The sequence below is a fragment of the Xiphophorus couchianus genome, chromosome 8 (assembly GCF_001444195.1).
Source record: "Xiphophorus couchianus chromosome 8, X_couchianus-1.0, whole genome shotgun sequence".
In the NCBI taxonomy this organism is placed as follows: domain Eukaryota; kingdom Metazoa; phylum Chordata; class Actinopteri; order Cyprinodontiformes; family Poeciliidae; genus Xiphophorus; species Xiphophorus couchianus.
In genome coordinates, this window is record NC_040235.1 from 26,579,356 (window position 1) to 26,599,532 (window position 20,177).

Here is a 20,177-nt window from a genome sequence, read left to right on the forward strand (position 1 = left end):
GTGTGCGCTCCCTCCGGGGAGTTTAAGTCAAGTCAAGTTTATTTGAGTAGAACATTTCAGCAACAAGACGGTTCAAAGTGATTTACACCATAAAAACACAATAACCAATTATGAAACAAACAAGCATTATTTTCTTTAAGGATGTCAATTGCAATCTTCAAAACTCATCAAGAATCAACATCAAATATATTAATATCCAAGTTTCTTAAATCAAAGGCAGCTCTAAACAGATGAGTTTTGGCCTTTATTTAAATGAACTCAGTGTTTCGGTTGTTTAGCAGTTTTTTGGAAGTTTATTCCAGATTTGCGGTGCATAAATCAATCAGTCAAATGTATTTGCATAGAACATTTCAGCAAGAACATAGTTTAAAGTGCTCCGTGCCATAAAAACACAAAAATTAGAAGTTATAATAACATGCAACCAGCAATTGAGAAGCCACTGACAAACGTTCCATTTTGATGAGTGCCATCACCAAGATCATCTCCATGTTTGGTTCCGAAATTTATTGCAAGAATCAACATCAATTTGAGTTCAGAGAAAAAAAATCCCATCTTAAATCAGTCAGCCAGTGTAAGTTCCTGACTGAAACTTTGAGGGGAAATGGTTTAGAAGATGGGAAAAAAGAAAATTCCACAAAAATCCCAGGAAAGTTTGCCAATTTTGTTATGATCTGGAAAATACCTCCCACGTATTATCCAGCACAGAAGAATCACTGTAATCATTTTAATATTTCAATAATGAAAACATACTAACTTAAAAGCATGACTATAATTACGTAATAAGCAGTGTTACAAATTATTGAGATATAATTTTTAAACTGTCCAGATTCTAGATTTGAAAGAAAATAAGAGGAGCGCAGTCTTTGTTTAAGCAGCTTTCTTCATCTATTCAAAACCTAAGCTGCAAATCTAAATATGTCAATCATTCTATCCTGGAATTAGCGTGAATGCTCTGAACTGACGCAGGTTGGAGAAAAGGTAGCTGAAAGTGTTGCATCTGTTTTATAGGTCTATGTTCACATTCTGGAAACCTGCCCTCCTCCTTTGCCAGAATATTTCAACCCCGTTAAGACCTTTTCATTCTGAGAACAGGTTTCTGTTCACTGGAATAACAAGTGTCACCATTTCCATCTGCTTCTGTACAGCTATTACAATAGCAGGAACCTGTGCTGTAATTATTGTCCAAACTATTTTTTGTGGGGGTTCCAGGTTCAAGCACAGTCCTAAAAGTCTGTTAATGCTATTTACTCAAGTATAAAATCAATTTAGGGGTTTTTAGAAAATGGAATTCTGGCACTTGTGGTTTTCCATATGCTTCAGTCCAAATTTAATATCAATTTAAAGTCTTTTTTAGAAGATGGATTTGTGTTACTTGTGGCAAAATTGTTCATTCTTTTCTTTTGCTTGTGTGACATGTTAAGATTTGGGGCTATTCTCTACTGCTGGACCGGAAATATAAAAAGTAAAAAGGTTTTATGTAACTTAAATATTAGGTTTATAATTTTTCTCATCAACAATCCTATTTTGAAAACAATATGCTTGACTTTAGTTCGATAGTTTGAGGGCCCAGTGCTGTAAACTAATTCAGCACAGTTACACTTTAGACGTTAACAGCCAGGTGGCGCCAGAGAGGCAGTTTTGAGTCAAACTTTAGGCCAAGGTTATTGCAATGGATATTTAAAATGTCAAAGGTTTTCCGATCATTACCAAAGGAAATGAAAGAGAGGAATGAAGAACTAAAGGTGACATTCTGCTAGTTTCTTCTCTGGCTCTCCTGTTGGAGATCAAGGCAACGGAAAATGACTGATATTCTTTGTACAAAAATAAAAGTTAATGTAAATATAGAATATCCGATCTTGTGAAATACTTTGATAGTAAATACTGTTATGTATTTAATGAAGCCCAATTAACTCTAAACACTGATGTGGTTTTTTTTTTTACAATCCCACAGAGTAATAAGATGAGTGTGCAGCCCTGATATTTGGTGCTGCTGCACAGACGGCCGAGTTGCTGCTCTGTAAATCCAGCCTCGGTGAAGTCCTCACTCTGGATTATTTTCCTGGCAGCTCGTTTTGCTTTCTTCCTCTTCAAATCTCTGGAGTGGCTGAGAGATGTCTCACTCTGACCAGCGCGAGCCTGGACTCTATCGCTGTGTTTTATCAAAAGAAATCCCAACTGGAAAACCAAGAGGAAGTTGTCACACCCAGCAATCTCTTGATTAAATGTCGTTTTCGATCTCTAGCTCACTGTCTAAGCGTGACAGCAGACATGATAAAGGAAGCCGCATTAAAAGGTAAACAGGAACGCTGAGGCTGCATGTCACAGATTTGTGTTCATGCAGAGCGATTAGAAGTCTAGTTTTATTGAGATTCCTGTTTGCTCAACGCTCAAAGAGCCAACAGTAATTATTATTCAGTCATTCACAAAAACCAGTGATGGATTATGTCGTTTTATGCAGATTACAGTCAGTTTGTCCAAACCTACAACTAGACATGTTCAAGACAGAAACACACACACACACACACTTGCTTTTAGAGTTCTGTAATATCATTTCCAGTCTGTCCATTCCAAATGCCTTTTTAAATATCATATTCCTTTTTATAAAGAGAGAAAGAAGAAGTGAGAAGCTGAGAGAAATCAATGACTCAGTGCGCATCTTTTCCATTTAGGACTAAAAAAAAGTTTCAGTTCCCATATTTTATTAAAAGCCTTGTTTCTAAGTGTGTGTTGAAGGAAGATGTTTCTTTATTTCAGTTGATTTGTTCCATAATAATAATATTAACTTAAAAAACTGATTAAAAAATATTTCTTAAAACTTTTATTCCAGAAAATTGGACCTCAACCACCATTAATGGACAGGCAGCTGCAGAATATTTCTTTCCATCAATGGAAAACTAAAGCTCAACATTGGCTGTAACAATTTTGCATTGATTAAAAATAAAAAAGGCCAAAGTTTCCATCTGCATCAACCACCTGTGCTGAGTTGATCTGGAGTCATGGGCCGTACAAAATCACTCCAGAGGTCACAAATGTTCACCGGGCCGCACTTGACTGGGAACCGGTCCGTATGATTTTTGTTAAAATGACTTTTTTTTCCTCCTCAAGTTCCTTGAAAAGAGACATTGTTAATTAGCGGCATATAAATAAACTGAACTTTATTGAAAATTCAGGTAATTTTTGACATTCAAATCAGTTTGAACATTTAAAACGTTTAAGTCTGACAAAAAAAAAACAACAACACAGTACTGCATACATAATTATCACTGTACAGATTTTTACAAAGTTAGTAGTACAATCACATACTGTATGTAGCTAGTTCACTGAATACAAAAAAACCCATTTGCAATATGATCTCACAGTACAAAGATGACATTTGGTCCAAAATAGCCTCAGAGATGGCAAAGATTTATTTATTTTTTCTGTGAAACTAAAATTATAAACCAAATGCTTCAGGTCATAATAATAGTTTTATTTCATTATTGTTTTTTAACTTTGATTGTAAATTAAATGTACATACTATTTTTATCCAAACTCCTCCTCTCTTGTTACGGATGTGAGTACAAACACCTTTGTCATTACCTTACAACTTTTGCAGAAGTCTTTATGCAATTACTGTTTTCACAAGTAAACTATTGTATGTAAATGATTCCTTTAATCTTCTTGTCAATCTCTTCAGGGAGAGATGAGATTAAAAGCAGTCAGTGGATCATCACCTGTTTCTGAATTGTCAGGTCACGTTTATTTCCACAGCACATTTCAGCACCACGGCAGTTCAAAGTGCTTCAGATGAGGGTGAGCTGGACGGCATCAGCTAAGAAGAAGTTTATTTGTGTCTTGAAGCGTTACTAGGGATGCTGGGAACACTGAGCCCTGATTGGCTGGTTCGGGCTGAGTGCAGTAACTCCAGAATCCATTGATGGACATTGAGAAGACGGGATCCACCAGGCTGCATTACTTTTAGATTTTTACTAAAGAGCAAAGGAGGTTGTCTGAGGTTAGGAAAAAAGACTTAAAATGGATTCTAACAGCTTTTTGCTAATACATATTACAATTGTAATAACTAATATTTTAATATTATTAAGGATCTTCTCAATATTCTGCATTTAGAAAAAGCAACTAGGAAAAGTGATACCAGTATCGGTACTGGTATCAGTATTTGGCCTGGTACCAGCGGCCAGTACTCATACTTGTAAAAGCAAACTGATACTCCAACGTTTACCAGAACGATACCAGTTCTCTGCTGGATTTTCCTCCAGGGCTGAGCAGTGGAAGTAGCTCTGCTCTGTTAGTTCTGATTTGTTGTTTTTCTAGACTTCTGTTCATTTTTTGGGGGGGATTGTTGAGGCGTTGCATGTTGCATGACAATTATTCTTTCTGGTTCTCGTGCGGTGAAGCTGGAAAGATTCAGCTAACTTTTTAAAGCACTTAAAACACCGATTAGCAACTTGGAAGCTCAAATAATACCTGAACTATGACCCCAAAGTCTCAGAGGAGCATGGATTCAGAGCAGGACCAATGAGCAGAGAGAGATGAAGGAAGTTCAAACCATCTCTTCTTTCAATCATAATGAGAAAGGATCATATCCTCTACTCCAACCTCTCTCTGCCGTCTAGCCATCTAGCCAGGCAGAGGTTTAAAAAGAAGTGGCAAAGCAAATGAGGTGGATTAGCAGTGCTAGCCAACAACCGACGGTGTCATCCAGGATATGTTGCTGTGGAATAACATCTGCTGCCCTGACACTGAGCTGTTAGCATGTTTTGACAGCTATGAGACTCTCATTCAGCAACAGTGGCTTCAGTAAGAGGCCTCTTAAAATTCATCGCAAGACTCACTGCTACCCGAGATTCATCCTGCCCACAGCATCACCAACCACAACTCTTTACAGATACTTTGACGACATGAGTTATGACAACATGTAATTTCCCTTTGGGATAAATAAAGTGTTTTTGAATTGAAGTGTGCAGCACACATTTGTTCCCAATGAACAGAAAACTATTCTTCTCTGTGCTTCTAAGAAACTGATATGACTGAGGCATCTTTTTCATCTACACCAAGTAATTTCCTGTTTTTTATGAAAAATTCCAGTTCATATATATATACACTGCAGTTGGAGGCAGAAACGGGAGTCGCTTTGTGACCAGCATATGAATTAAAACAATCTGTGGAGAAATAGTGGCAGTGTGTATAAAAATAGAAAAGCATAAAGCCGCTGGCACTAACCAATAAACAGTAAATGTAGTGGTGGATGGGAATTACCCGCCCATTCAATCTGGTTTACAAACTGACATTAGTTGCGTTTCCACTACAAATGAGCGCAAATATTTGTTGCTATTATGCTAAGGTCAAAAAAGACATAATTTCTCAATTGCGGTTTCTGTTAAGTAAGAGATTAAATTAAACCAGCCATTCACTATGGCACGGCATAGATGTTAACAGATACATAAGTTACATGTGTCTGTATTCATTCGCTCCTCATCTATCAGCCAATCAGAGGAGACGTCAGCGTCTTATTCAGGCATTGGAGCAACAAGCCCCGCCTACTTGGGAGTGACTACTAATGCGGCGTTTTGGGAAAATTGTAGTCTGCAATTTTACAGAAGAGTTATGGATTCAACACGTTGGAATGACACACAACTTCTTATAAACTGCCCAATTCTGTGCGGGCTCTGGTGGGGCCAGCTGCAGATCGTCCACTTCCTGTCATGTTCTTCATCGTTTTCGCCACTAGTGACGTCTGGCTGTTCATCATGTAACTAATGTGATGCAGAAAAAAGTGTTTTCATTGAGGTATACATCTATTTCAATATAGGGCTGAAAAACCACCACATCCTAGTGCAAAAATGTTTTTGTGTTGTGTTTCCATTAAGCAAATTTATTTACATAATTTCACTTTATGCAATTCCATGGTTAATGGAAACGCTGCATGGTGACTGCTACAATCTAACCAGATCATACGTCACAAGGCAAAGACACACGAGACAAACACCTGGTACCTGTGACATTGAAATTGCGCCTTATGTCTGCAGCAATGAGCCTCAGACTCCCCTCTGGTCGTGCTACGTGTGGCTCGTTTCCCATCTCTGGACTCTCTATATTTAGCCGGGCTTGTGACCTGGCTGCTGCAAACCGAACCGGGCTCCACACATTGTCAAAACAAGGGGCTAATCCTGCCCAACAGGTGCTGGGTCTGTACAGACAGGCAGTCTGCGAGAACTCCCCAAGCTCCCACGCAACACAGATAAAAACAAGTGAATTGACACTGTTGCTAAGCAAACACGGGAGTTTCTCTTCAATCAGCTCCCCAAGTCAGGAACACGGGGAGGAGGTCAAGACTCTGAGCCGTGCAGGTGATGAAGGATGAGATTCTCTCAAGTCTCCTACGTCACTTTGTGATGATGCCCTCATCCAATGATATCATGTGATTGTATCAGCCGTTTAACTCATGCGTGACCTGTACATAGGTCGGTTAGCCGTGTTAGCGTTGGTCTCTATAAGTACTGCCATGCTCCTGGGACAAATCCGGGCATCTCCACTCTTTACCCCTAACGGTGGAAACGTGAGAGCTTTAGGGCAGCACGTCAGAGACCGAGACGTTCGTTGCGACTTCCACGTGAGGATAAATGCGCGACTCGGCAGGTGGCGCCTTGGTTGCTGCGGCAGGAACAACGGTCTCCGTTCGGCTTGCGGGGTATATGCTGACCTGAAAGCAGAGAGCATCAACAGTCCGGTGAGCGGATAAGTCCAGACAGTCGTTGATGCATGTCCTAGCTGAGAGAGTTGTGCTATTTACCATGGGCTGGTGACAGATGGCAGAGTTCATCTTCAGCTCAATTACATTCAGAATTACCTCTATTCTACCCAAACACTTCCCAAACAACCATGTTCCCTAAAACGTTGGGTTTCTGTGTGAAATATAAACAAAACCAAAGTGCAAAGGTTTAAAAAGGACTTGAACCCCATTTTTGATCAGACACAGCACAAACACAACATGTGAAATGTTCATGCATATTTTAGTATCTGGAACCAGAGACACAACGGGACAGATGCAACACCTAAGACAAAGTTAAGACACTAAAAGAAACAAAACAGCATTTACTCGTTGATGCTGGGATTATGCCGCTTTATGAGGTTCACCAGTTCAAATGCTTGTTAATACAGATAGCAAATCAGCCAAATCAAAGCGAGAAGCTGCTGAAGTCAGCTTGCTGAAGTTCAATTCGAGCATCAGAATGGGGAATAAAAGGGTATTTAGATGACTTTAGGTGTGACTGCATTGGCTCCCCAGTATTCACAGCGGTTAGGGTACAACAACAGAAATGAGCAAATACTTCAGCCCCCATCTAAAACACTTATATCTTCTCATTTTGATAGTTTAAACACCAAAATATAACCAAATATGCATTAAAGTGCACAGTCCAAACCACCTTCCTAGTAAGGAATACTCTTGGTCCTCCTTATCTTAACTCTTAGTGGGTACAGAAACTACCAAGGAAAATGGATGCTGCACCTGGATTGTCTGTTTTACAAACGACAGCCAATAGCATGTCAGATAGAACTACCATGGAAACCATGGATCATCCTACCAACAAATTTGCAGCAGCTGCTTGAATCAATTATGTCAATGTAAATCAAAATGTCAGAAACGTCTCCAATGCCTTGTTGACTCCATACCAAGCATTTCTAAAGGTGTTACCCATAAAGACCATTTGGTGTAGACTTATTAGAAAGCTATAAAGAAACAAAACATATGGCAAAATAAGCATTGTTAGCAACCAAAGGTTAGCCAGCCACAGTATTCGTACAGAGTTTCCCTTATGTATTATTTACCCTGCAACAAAAACAATTCAAAACAGTTTTATAGGACAGATTCAACTCAAGCATTAATTTTGTGATCTTTTATATCAGTCGTTGTTTGGCTTAAAATTCTGTCTTCACCAATATTTATAAAACAACTTCTCCCCTTTGTGTCTTTGCACCAACGGGCTTTTAATGATCCGTCTTAATCCGAGCTGATACCTTCCAGTCCGCTCTAATGTCCGCTCAGCCACAGCGTCGTACGCACTCACTAGGCTCTCGGCAGACATCCGCGTACAATCAAGGTTTTTGATTGTATTGTTCACCAGCAGGGAGAATAATATTCAGTCAGACACCAATAGAGCAGGTCAGCCCCAGGCAGGAGATGGAAACAAGAAGGATTTTGTTTTAAACATTTTCTGATGTACTGATAATTTATCTTTCAAAGACAACAAAACCTGAACTGATTTTCTGACACTTCATTCTTTCTTTTCAGTTCTGTTCCTCCTTTGAGTAGATATAAATATAAATCAGAGCGTTGTCATCCCCAGCCCTCATGAGGTTTGATTAAAAACTCTTTATCTCTGTGGAGCTGACCCCCACGATTGGGCTGCTTTGCAAAACCATCCAATAGCGTGTCAAGTAATATCCTATTTCAGCATTCCACGCTAAATTTTCTATTGAATAATCCTCCACAAAATATTCTGTGAACGAGTGAATCCATGAATACTGAACAGCAAACAGTCGGGTTTTCACTGGGTAGAGGTTCAGCTGGGTTAAAAATAGCAGGAGAAGGACTAGGAGCAAAAGCTTCTCCATTAACACAAAGTGACTTTAATAGATGGACAAGGAAAGTGTATCAAGTCCTTACAGTTACAGTAGCTGCGTTTCCATTAACCATAACATTGCGCAAATTTAAATTACAAAAATAAGTTTGCTTAATCGAAACACGGCAATTTCAAAGAAAAACTCAAGTTTTGCGGTAAAACGTTTTTAGCGCTACGATGAGGTGGTTTTCATCCAAATACATCTATTTCACAAAACTGCATGTAAATTGATCAACAGTACAATGTCACTACTGGGAGAAATGCTGAAGAAGGCGACAGGAAGTAGTATCAAGATGATTTGTTTGTTTTGGGGGTTTTTTGGACAGTCTGCAGCAGGCTCCACCAGAGCTATAACAGCATCACAATACAATAAATCAGAGCATTATCATCCCCAGCTCTGTGAGCAGACACACAACACAAAATGTGGTGTGTCATTCAAACAACATTTGAATGAGCAACACGTTTGAATGACACACAACATTTTGTATTGTGTGTGTCATTCAAACGTGTTGAATCCATATTTCTTCTGTAAAATTGCAGACAACAATTTTCCCAAAATGATGCATAGGTAGCCTCTCCCAAGTAGGCGGGGCTTGTTGCGCCAAAACCTGAATAAGACCTGATCTCCTCTGATTGGCTGATAGATGACGAGCTCTAGCACCGTCACTGAATTATGACTATATCTAATGTACCTGTTTCCATTGGTCACTTCCATGATTTCTAACGACTTATCGCGTGAACAAGTTTATTCACATGTGATTTTAATTTTCCTTCCCTATGAACGGAAACGCCGCAATTGCGAAATTGTGTTTTTTCCCCCCAACATTAGCAGAATTCAGACATAATTTCTGCGCACATTTATAATGGAAACGCAGCTACTCTGCGGTGCGTTCCCTGCATGTCGGTGCACATGGCCGGTAAAAGCAGCAGATGAATGAATGAACGAACACACGCTTGTTGTTCCGATTCATCCTTCTTACACAGACCTGGGTTTGCAGGTAACGAGGAGATTTGAGTTCCAACAGCTCCTCTTTGGTGACGGTGGGAGCACAGCAGCAAAACACCTGCTGGAAGCCTGATCTGAACCTGCCGGTGGAGGAGGAGGATGGGGGTGGGGGGCGGTGGAGGGGGAGTACACAGTGGGAAAGGATTAATAAACGGAAAGGATTGTGCACACAAACCCAGATTACAGCTCAACTCGTGGCTAAACACCCACGCTGACAGACAACTCGCCTTTTTCCCCCCATGCTAAGCAGCTCACCTGCTGTTTAAGCAGTAGTAGATGACTGGGTTGTACATGGTGGAGCTCATGGCCAGCCACATGACGGCCAGGTAGACCTGCTGGATGTAGCGCTCCTCAAACAGTTCGGGGAAGAACTGGTGCAGCAGGAAGTAGACGTGGTACGGCAGCCAGCACACGGCGAAGGTGCACACCACCACGATCATCATCTTCACCACCTGCCAGAGGTGGTATGGTGGAGATGTCTGAATAAGTCTGCTTAATCTCTCCGGCTGCTTACATGTTAGGGATTAAAAAGATCATCACGTTAAATGACGGGTTCGGGAGTTGTTGTCTGGGTTACCTTGCGTTTGGCGATGAGTTGCTCTGCGTAGTGTTCAAATGAGTCTCCTGGAATCTCGCTCGCCCACAGGGTGACGGCCACCATCATGTACGCCCATCCCATGATGCACAGGGGCAGGAAGTAGATCAGTATGGTCACACACACGTAGTAGCTGCGGCAACAAAAACGCAAGCAGGTAATCTATTGTGGAGCAGTCAGAGTTGCAGTATGGAACACACTGCAGCTTTAGTAGAGTTTTAATACGTTTTAATACCAGGAACACGATGGGCCATGACGTTGTGAACCCATACCAGTACCAGTATTGTAAGTGAACAAGACGTCCTTGTTCAGATCCTGTTCCACCTTGACACTGTAGAAACATGTCAGTGTCATGGTGGGACGCAATCTGTGGATGCACTGAATATAGAACCTGGAAGCAGATCTGCTCAAACTGAAGGCCAGATCCTGACAGACTCACAAAAAAACCAAAAAAAAAACCCTCTCCAGTTGTAAACAAACAGGAAGGTAACTACTCTTCTGTTTTCATACAGATCATGAAATCCAAGTCCCTTAGCAGCTGATGTTTTGATGTGTGGAATGATAAAAAAGGGTGTGTTACATCCAACAGGAAATCACATAAGATGTGCATCAGCCTGCTGCCACTTCACACATGCTTACAGTACTCAGAGTTAGTTCACCATTTCAGCACAATTTCCTTACCTTAACTCTTCCTGGGTGGCAATGGTATATACATAAAATACATAAAAAGAATGACATGACATGGCATGACCAGTTCTGACATACAAACAGAAAATGAATAAAACCTGCAAATTGACTCCAACTTCAGGAGTTCGACCCCAAATAGAAGGATAACACACACACTGAAGCTTCCAGTGTCAAATGAGACAGAAACCTCATGATGTGCCCGGAATAAAACTATTAAAGGAAGAGTCACATTTATATGTGGGATGGCAGAGGATTAGACAAAAAAAGGTTAGAATTTACACATTTTCTGAGACATGGGCCGTTTTATATCACGTTGTTTTCTCATACATAGAAGCACCGGCTGAGATTTGAGGTGGATCATATTGACAAGCTGTCCACTGAGGCCTGAGCTGACCACAATACAACAAGACAACTGAAAAACTGCATTAATCCACATGACTGTGATAAATAATCGGGCTCATTTATCATGAACACCCACTGGACCTGTGAGACGTCTTTCATCATGTTCTGTTTACCTTGGATCCAAACCTGTTTTGAAGGCTGTTTTACATCAATCTAACATCATGACTTCTGTGCCCCAGGGTTTGTACAGAAAGGTAACCTAGTAATGATGCAAAACTCCTTATGATGCAGAATTACAGTGAGTGATGGCAGCGGCTAGAGATGGTTTAGGATGAAGCAGAGGTTTTTAGTTAATAAAGAAGTTCAGTTCAGTGCAGGAGAATAGTCTCAACATGACCAAATGGTGTTCGCCCTCTACTTTTCTACACACTTTAATCTCAAAATATGTTTGATGTGAAACAGAGTGTGGACTTTACCAATCTGGAGGCCTCTAGCGTGTTAGCATTAAAGAGACCAGCTGTATTTCCTTTACAAATCCAACAGCAGAGTGCAAAACATTCTGCTAATTTTAAAAAAAATACACAATTTTCCAATTGTGGTGTTTCAATTAAATAACAAACGCAAATAATATCATGCATGTGCAAGTTTGATCATGCGATAATTAATTAAAACTATTGCTGCACCATGATCCTCCTACCACGGTAGTTGATCATGTGACTCGTGTGATGTAAAAAAGTGTTTCCGTTGTAGTTTTGCTAAATACACTAATTTCGATACGGCTGAAAAGCCACTTCAACCTGGCACAAAAACATGAGGCGTTTTTTTTTTTAAATATGCCAATTTATTTTCAAAACTCCAATTTGCCCAATTTTCAGGTCAATAGAAACCCAGCTACTGTCATCAATAAATGAATTAAACAATTCTGTGAAAAAAATAGAGATTGATCCAAAATTCCAGAGTCACTACTTGTTGTTATCACACCTGATTGCAGTTAGTAAATTGACCTTTTCCACACTGAACCTGGTTGGTTTAGGTTGTGTTTCTCCTGAATAAATGAAAGCAGCATTTGAATGCTGCTTTTTGATCTGATTTCTGTCCATTTGTCTGATGACTTGGAACTTGAGTGTGACTTAAAATAATAATATTAAAATGTTAAAAATAACGGAAGACATCTGTGAGGGAGCCAAAAGCTTTTCCACAGCACTGTAGCAGTAATACGTGTTGGGGAAAGACCGACAACGGCCCTTATTTATGAAAGACCCTTATTTATGAATATTTTACAGTCTGCAGGATTCTCAAAGGCCAGCGGCGCTGTGACATGCAGATTGCATGACAGAAACCTGTCGGCTGGAAGTTGGTGATAATTTTGGAAGATGCGGAGAAAAAGGACAAAATGAGACCTGGAGCGCTTCTGGCTATGAATAAAAAATGAAGAACGTCAGGAAGGGTCGGAGTAATCCTCTCCTCCGCTGAAGTTAAAGTTGAAATTTTGCAAATAAATATGTAAAGCCAAAATCAATTTATTTCAGTAAGTTAAAACCATAACACACATTAATTTGACTGATCAGACTGATGTTTTCAGGACTTTATTATTGTTAATTATGATGATTTTCCACTTGCAGCTAATAAAAACATGACATCTAGGAATAAAATATTACATCAGACCAGCTTAAAGGTTGTCATTCTCAAAAAGGGGCTTTTAATCCTCATCAGAACACATATTTTAATTTATTGACTATGACTATAGTTTAAATGGTACATTAAAAGCATAGTCCTGTGTAAAAGCACCAACATTTCTTTGCAGGTCATTCCCTCAAGACATAAGTGGAATTCATATCACAGATGATACCACAATACAATCATGTATATTTCAGTTGTTGACACACTCAGGGTGTGTGGGACACATGGGAATAATTTGATCATTACATGATTTCAAATTGTTTCTCACAAGTTGTAAGACAACGCTGTGGTCAGGAGGAAACACCAGCTCAGCTACTCACATCTTTTTGAAGTCAACAGTGTCATATTCAGGCCAGTCTATGAAGCAGACCGTGCGTCCGGGCAGCACTGCGGTGGACGAGTAGAGATACTGAGGAAAGGCCAGCAGCAGAGCCAGCAGCCAGATCACACCGATCACCAACCGAGTCTGAGTGGACGACAACCTCTGCTTCAGAGGGTGGATGATGGCCATGTATCTGCAAACACACACACAAAAAGATTTATGGAGCAACTTCACTGAAATGGACTTTCCGTGATAATCAACTATAAATTGCAATTTCTTATTATTATTTCCAGCGGTTGCTAAGAGCATGATTTTCCTCCTGGGTGGCCTCTGATTTCTATTAATCTCAGAGAATGAAAATTAACCGACTCAGACAATGATTTGAGACTCATTTTGAATTAAATAGACAATTATTGCCTCTAATTTAATAGCACTTGACATTCTCAGAGAGTTTTAGAACCAGGTTACATGGACCTGTGCGCACTGTTCTGCACTTGAAGGATACTGGAAGACTTCATCTACCAGAAACTGAAACTTTTAAAGTCAAACTGCATTGACCTTTCAAGTACCGCCGTACAACAACAACAACTGTGTTTGGGGTCATCGCTTTCAACAAAGTGGAATAATTGCTAATGCTTGTGGCTCAACAGAGACAGAAACTTTGTGTAACTTTTAACCAACAGCCTGTTTTGAAGGAAATGAATTAGGCTAAAAATGTAGAAGGTGCAATGACCCTGGTTGCAGAGGTTTGAACAAGCTTGAAACTCATCTGGTTATTCTAAATATTTTTTTGTGCAAAATTGATCTTTTCTGATTGTTGTAACATTTTATTTTATTTATTATATGCACTTTTTTGTGTCTTTAATCAAATAAAGTTGATAAATGATTTTTTATTTTCTTTTTGCCATGGCATTTAGCTGGTGTATTCAACTTGTATTATTTCTTTCTAACCCATATTCATTAATTTGGTCACTATGGTGAGACTGTGTGGTATGAGATAGACAATCTGTGAAAAGATTATGCTCCTCTGCCTTGATCAGAAACAACCAATCACAGCAAGGAGGGTCTTAGGGTCTTAGCCCCACCCCCATGCTTTCTGTCAGCAGAGAATGCTAAAGAAGAAGAATGCTAAGGATAGTTAGCATAGCCACTGATGACAGTGTATAAACAGTTTTCCTGGAACAGTAATTTGTTACATATTTGATACTTTAACGACATGAATTGTTTGGCGCTGTTCTCCTGACTGATACATTTGTAAAATTAGATCATAGAGCAAACAAAGACTCTCGCTGAATCGTGTAAATGTCAGGAAGACTCAGCTAGAATGGTGAAACTTTACTTCTGGACAATGCGATTTAAGGTATGTGCCTAATAGGACGGGATACTGAATCAAAAATTTTAAACTATTGCCTTAAGTGTGTGTGCTCATGTTTGCCACCGGCTTATTGAGCCTTTCTTATTTTTGTCTTGTTCTGGTGAATTTGTTTTCAGTTGAGGTGTACAGGATGAGTTCACGTTACAACAACCTGGCATTTTAACAGGGAAGTGGAGACTTTTGAAGTCATAACTACTGAGATCAAGACAGGAGGCTTGAAGAAGGTTTGAATGAAACATTAGAAAAGTTACACAAAACTTGGAGGTTTAGTGGTGGTGATAATATTAGCTTCAATAAAAGATTATTCCCATTTTGGGATTCACGATATATCAGCATGAACATTGTTATCGGCTGGTGTTAGTCAATTTTTAACATATTGGTATCTGTAAGTGGAAACTGGGCCAAGATTAACAACTAATATTTAATTCCGTTTTGTATGTTTTTATGGTGCCAAACGTTCAGGCAAAATCTATAATCTATTTCAATCTATAAATTTATAAGTATATCAATAAATATTAGTTATATTGGGCATTGATATTGGCTCAAAATATTCACATTGGTGCATCCCTGCTCCCACTCCTCCAGTCTCCGTTCTTTGTCCCCATGCCGTTGTCCAGATCTGCTAGATGTGGCGCCAGAAATGTGACCTCTGCTGTTTTAAAGGAAGACTCTCATGTCGCGACAGATCGTGATTCAGACACAAACACCTGGTAGAGCGTGACACACCTGTCCAGAGCGATGGCTGTCATGGAGTAAATGCTGGCAAATATGGCGGCGATGGGGAAGAAGTTGTGGAATCGGCAGTAGACCAAACCAAAGTACCACTCGTTGTGAACGGCGTAGGCGAAGTTGATCACCGTGTTGAATGCCGACATGGCGGCCTCAGCGAAAGCGAGGTTCACCTGCAGAGGAAAGACAAAGTTCACTTTATTGTAACTTGTAAACCTAACATAATTTTGCATATCCTTATTTTAAATCTAAACCTGGATATGGAATGCACTTGAAAGAGAGAGTCCTTTCCATTTCTATGCTGGAAATGGATGGTTTCTAAGATTAAGCGAATGAGAACGAGCAAACGCACTTAGTCAACTTTAACGGTCACAATCTTTCAAAATGCAACCTATTAGACGAGGGTTAGATTCAGAGGCAGAGACAGGTCTGATTGGGAACTGGAAAACACCTTTCATCTTTGATAACACTTTATGTAAACCCTTCCTTTATAAGAATAGATCTCAGGATTTATTCTCATTGAGGAAAAGTATTCAAACCCTGGGAGCTTTTCACATTTTGTCTCATTACTGACATAAACTTCCATGTGTCTCATTGGAAATGTGCGCCACAGATCAACACAATTTGGCACACAACGTTATAGTGGAGGAAAATCGACAACGACTTTCAAACGTTTTCGAACGACGAAAAATCGAAAATGTGGGAACTGAATTAGTTGTTTTTAAAAAAACAAAAAACAAAAATCAACCAGTTGTCTTCAGATGTCACCTAATGAGTGAACGCAGTAAATTAATCTGAGCACGAATGCAGGCGCTTTGTGAAGGCCTCAGAGGAACAAACAGCATTCTGCAGACAGGAAAGCAGCAGAGAGGTCAAAGGTTTGGACTGAAGGAGAAGAAGAATGAAGTTTGAGTTTGAGACATCAGTTGATTTTGCAATTTTGCTCAATGAAAGATGTCTGTTCTTTGTTTTTTTTTTTTTTTTTTAAAAAAACACTGTAGAGTTAATTTATTTATTTATGGTATTTTATGGGGTTTTTAAAATTTTGCGTAATCTATCAACCAAACATTTCATCAGATAAAGTTCCCTTCAAATTAGCAGATTATTCTCTACAGAGCCCTATTTACAGAGCCTGGAAGTCAATCTCAAGCTCAGTAGTTGAGATTTGCTTTTCATGACTGATTTCTCTCCTACAAGAGTCCCTGACGTAGGCGCAGATTTTTGCGTCGCTGTATAAATAGACAAATTCTTGTAGTACAATAAAAAGCCTAATTTTTTAGTTTCCTCACTCCCGTATCAAAACTCCCTACTTTACGCACAACTCACTAGAAAGTAGTTGGTGACAGTCCTCATGCGTCTGTGCGCCAGAATAATCCAGATGACCACCACGTTGCCGACCACAGACACCACCACGATGCCGAAATAAGCGACGGCCCACAGCGTGATCTGCCACACGGGCTGGATGAACTTGTTGAAGCCGTCGCTGCAGTTCGCGGAGACGTTCGTCCCGTTTTCGCCGCTGCATTCGGTGGCGTTGTAGAGCGCGTCCATCTTCTGGGCATAACCCCGATCCCAGACTTAAAAAAACAAAAAAAGAAGAAAAAAAGACTCGAGTCTTCTTACTGGAATCCTGGAGAGCAAAAGTAGCTTGGCGCGTCTTCGCTCATTTTACGCACCGCGGACACAGCGCGCCCACTGATGGGGGAGCGCAAAACGCAGCGGCACACCATCCAACTACTTACGCACTTCTGGTCTGCCTCATCTCCACACACACCAGCTGCTGTACCCCCGCTCACCAATCATGATTAGTGTTGTCTCGTTATGCGCAAAATCACATTCCAGGAGAATCATTAATATATGACCGTGTGAGCAAACTTGATTTATATGAACAGCTATAATCTCTGCAGGATTAATCTGGGTCAATTTGATGATGTTGCTTTTTGAGCAAAGGTAACAGCGGGCGGAAATAAACACAACGTACCTAAAAATGTGCGAATACACAACGCAATAAACACAGAACAAGACTGTGTGGATACCAAAGGCTTCTATGAATAAAACATTGAAGATGGAAAAGTCTGTTTAGATCTTTTAAGCATTACGATTGCATAAAAAGGTCACTGTGGAAGAAAAACAGGGGTTAATTTTCGCCAATCATTAATATTAATTCGCCAATTAATATTAATGATTAATTAATATAATTCATTAATAATTTGTAGTGCTGAGATTAATATTAAAGGTTTATAGAAAAAACATGGAAATGTGAGTTTCTAAATTTGAAAATGTCCAAAAGTCAAAGAGTTTTGTGTTTTGAAACTTTTCGACAGGTTCACAAAAAATGTGATGATAAAGATCATTCTAGAACCAGCTGTCTTTACCAGGACAGAGGATAAGTAAATGGCTCAGTGTCTGAAATAATGATGCTGTTTGATCATTTTTTGTGTCCCTAGTAGGTGAAACAATTTAAAGCAGGAGTGCATCGATATATCAGCCTAGTTTTCCTTAATTTTGAGAGATTGACATCTGCCGATACTTACACGTGAAACCGATGTTATTTACTTCCGTAAAGGTCTGAAAATCACCAACCGTTCCCATTTGTCTGCTGTGTGAGAAGACTGACTGTCAGTCCCACCATCAGGTAATATCTGGGTAGTTGACTGTCATCCCACTGTTTCCAACTTAGCAACTTCGTCAATATAACAAGCAACTTTTCAGACAAAATTTTTTTGTTATGGTCAAACCCAGAGTGAGCTGGTAAATCTGTGTAAAGATCAATGATCGACCAGAAAACAGACCAAATTAAAAGTATATATATATATATATGTTCCAATCAAGATGAGCTGATGTCCATCATGTGATCAGTGCTGGCGGGAAGCAGCAGTCCAGCTCTTTAAGCCCATCATCAGCCAATCAGGCCGAGCGGCATGTCGTCTGGGCTGAGCCGCAAAAACAGATGCATGGAGCAGCACTTGAACCAGGAGGTTTAGATCCGCAGCCCCTGCGCAACTCGCTGTCTGTCTGTCTGTCGCATCTCATCAGAGCCATTAGGCTCCACAGCAAGAAAACAGGAATTCAATCTCATTCCTCACCTGCTCCCCTCGCAGCTGCCGAACAGGCAGCGCAGGGTCGTGTTTGAACGAGAGGAGGAGAAATGATGTGGAATAAAATAAAGAGGCACAATTCACCTGAGAGTGACTGAGAGTCTTCTTAATTTGTCTGTTTATCCGGCAGAGCACCTGCTGTCACAGAAATAAACTCAAATTTAAAAAAAAAAAGGGGGGGGGGAAGGGTGTGAAGTCAATAATGAGGACGTGTTGACGCGGCTGGGGGTAAGATCTCTGTTCTTCAGAGAATATGAAAGCAAAAAAAAAAAAAAAAACAACAACACACAATTACATCAGATGGTTGATGAAGAGGGGAGAAGAGCTGAGCAAAATATATGCTGAGTAAGAAAAAGACTCAGAGTTTATTTGCAAAAATGTATAATTTATGTTTAAATAAAGAGAAAAAGAAATAAAGTAGCTGTCAACATTATCTATGAAAAGGTTTTCATTTTGTCTCACAGGGAAACAGTGTAGGAATTTAAGATAATATTCAAAGGTGAGTCATAATTATATTTACTTGAGTTAGTTTTTGAATTAAGTTTTACCTGAACTTTTCACTGCTGCTAGTGACATAATATAAAGCAACAAACACACATACAGTCTGTTACAGGGAAACTTTTTATATGTTTTCAGACTTTATTGTTCTGATATTATGTTCCGTTTTCTGAAGCTGTTGTGTTACTTGAAGGACAAGTGAGTTCACAGAACATTTTATATTGTCACTTTAAGCACTTAGCTCTATTCTAAACTATATATTTTGTGTCTACTAAAAATATTGGCTTCAGAACTGACTATATCAAAATGGTTCTATGAATAAAGTCTGAAACTTCGAGCTGTGGAAAAAATTGAAGCAACTACTACAACAACTACTTTGTGTTGTTATAGCACTAGCATTAACCTGACCGTGACCTTTTCTACTCAGTTCAGTTTAATTCTCATCTCCATTCTGAGCTCCATCTGGGATTTCTCCCATTGACAAAAATTCCCTCTGGTGAATTTTCTTGTGAGCCAATCTGAGAGCAGAAGAAGTTGTGAATGATGACATCAATTTTTTACTCTGCCTGTAGTTTCATGGCAGTGGAAGAAGTGACCAAAGTCCTTCAGTGAATTTTAACCAAGCTTCTGAATATTGACCAAACATATTGAATGCATTAGTTCAATATGTTAATTCGTCCCCCACTCTCACGGTTGTATACAGTGCAGGCAATTTGCTGTAGACTTCCTAGTGTTAAACTGGTACTATATGCATCTAACGTTAGCGATTGGGTAAAATTTAAAACCACAGCACAGTCCACGCCTCCATGAAGCAATCACTTCTCAATAGCCCAGGGTCCAGACACTCTGGACAAACCGAAGCGTAGAGCAAGAGATGGAGAGCGCACACAGTATGGTGAATGAACAGCTTCAGCTCTTCGTTTCACCACAACAGACCAGGAGCAGATTTACTACATGCTGCCAATTTGTCTATGCAGCCAATTTGGGCAAGTAAAAAAGGTGAACTGGGAGAGTTTTGGTGGAGGAACCCCTTCTGGAGATCATCTCACACCTCAGAGAGAGTTTCTACAATTTCCTGAAGGATTCTGGGAACATGCAGGATTTCCATCGCAGATGGCGGCTTAAAAGAAACTATTGTTATCATTCTAATTGGTCAACTCGTGATTTGTTTTTATTCATTTAGCTTTTGAATTATCTTTGAAAAGTACATCATGGGAGCAATAT

At 39.7% G+C, this 20,177-nt stretch overlaps 1 protein-coding gene across 3 annotated transcripts; it reads right to left on the minus strand.

Moving 5' to 3' along the window:
• Positions 1 to 1,948: 1,948 nt before the first annotated feature.
• Positions 1,949 to 17,086, minus strand: tacr1b (tachykinin receptor 1b). 3 transcript variants are annotated; one of them, XR_003596693.1, is made up of 8 exons: positions 16,684 to 17,086; positions 15,355 to 15,530; positions 13,252 to 13,446; positions 10,205 to 10,355; positions 9,883 to 10,079; positions 9,608 to 9,707; positions 6,791 to 6,902; positions 6,587 to 6,700 (listed from the first exon to the last, which is right to left on the minus strand). XR_003596693.1 is itself a non-coding variant. In XM_028026590.1 (7 exons), exons 1-7 carry the CDS (start codon positions 16,906 to 16,908, stop codon positions 6,566 to 6,568), a joined length of 1,179 nt encoding a protein of 392 aa, XP_027882391.1. In that variant the 5' UTR covers positions 16,909 to 17,086; the 3' UTR covers positions 1,949 to 6,565. The 3 variants fall into 3 exon arrangements, 2 of the variants coding, with proteins under 2 accessions (XP_027882391.1, XP_027882392.1); XM_028026590.1 differs by lacking the exon at positions 6,791 to 6,902 and having other exon boundaries at positions 1,949 to 6,700; XM_028026591.1 differs by having other exon boundaries at positions 6,588 to 6,902.
• Between the last annotated feature and the right edge of the window lie 3,091 nt (positions 17,087 to 20,177).

What these genes read in the sequence shown, in the direction of transcription:
- tacr1b (XM_028026590.1), bottom strand. Translation starts at nt 16,908, where the DNA reads ATGGACGCGCTCTACAACGCCACCGAATGCAGCGGCGAAAACGGGACG. An exon ending in ACAGCCATCGCTCTGGACAG is followed by an intron (nt 13,447 to 15,354) that starts GTGTGTCACGCT and finishes GTGTGTTTGCAG; the next exon opens with ATACATGGCCATCATCCACC. An exon ending in CTCGTTACCTGCAAACCCAG is followed by an intron (nt 6,701 to 9,607) that starts GTCTGTGTAAGA and finishes CTCTGCTTTCAG; the next exon opens with GTCAGCATATACCCCGCAAG.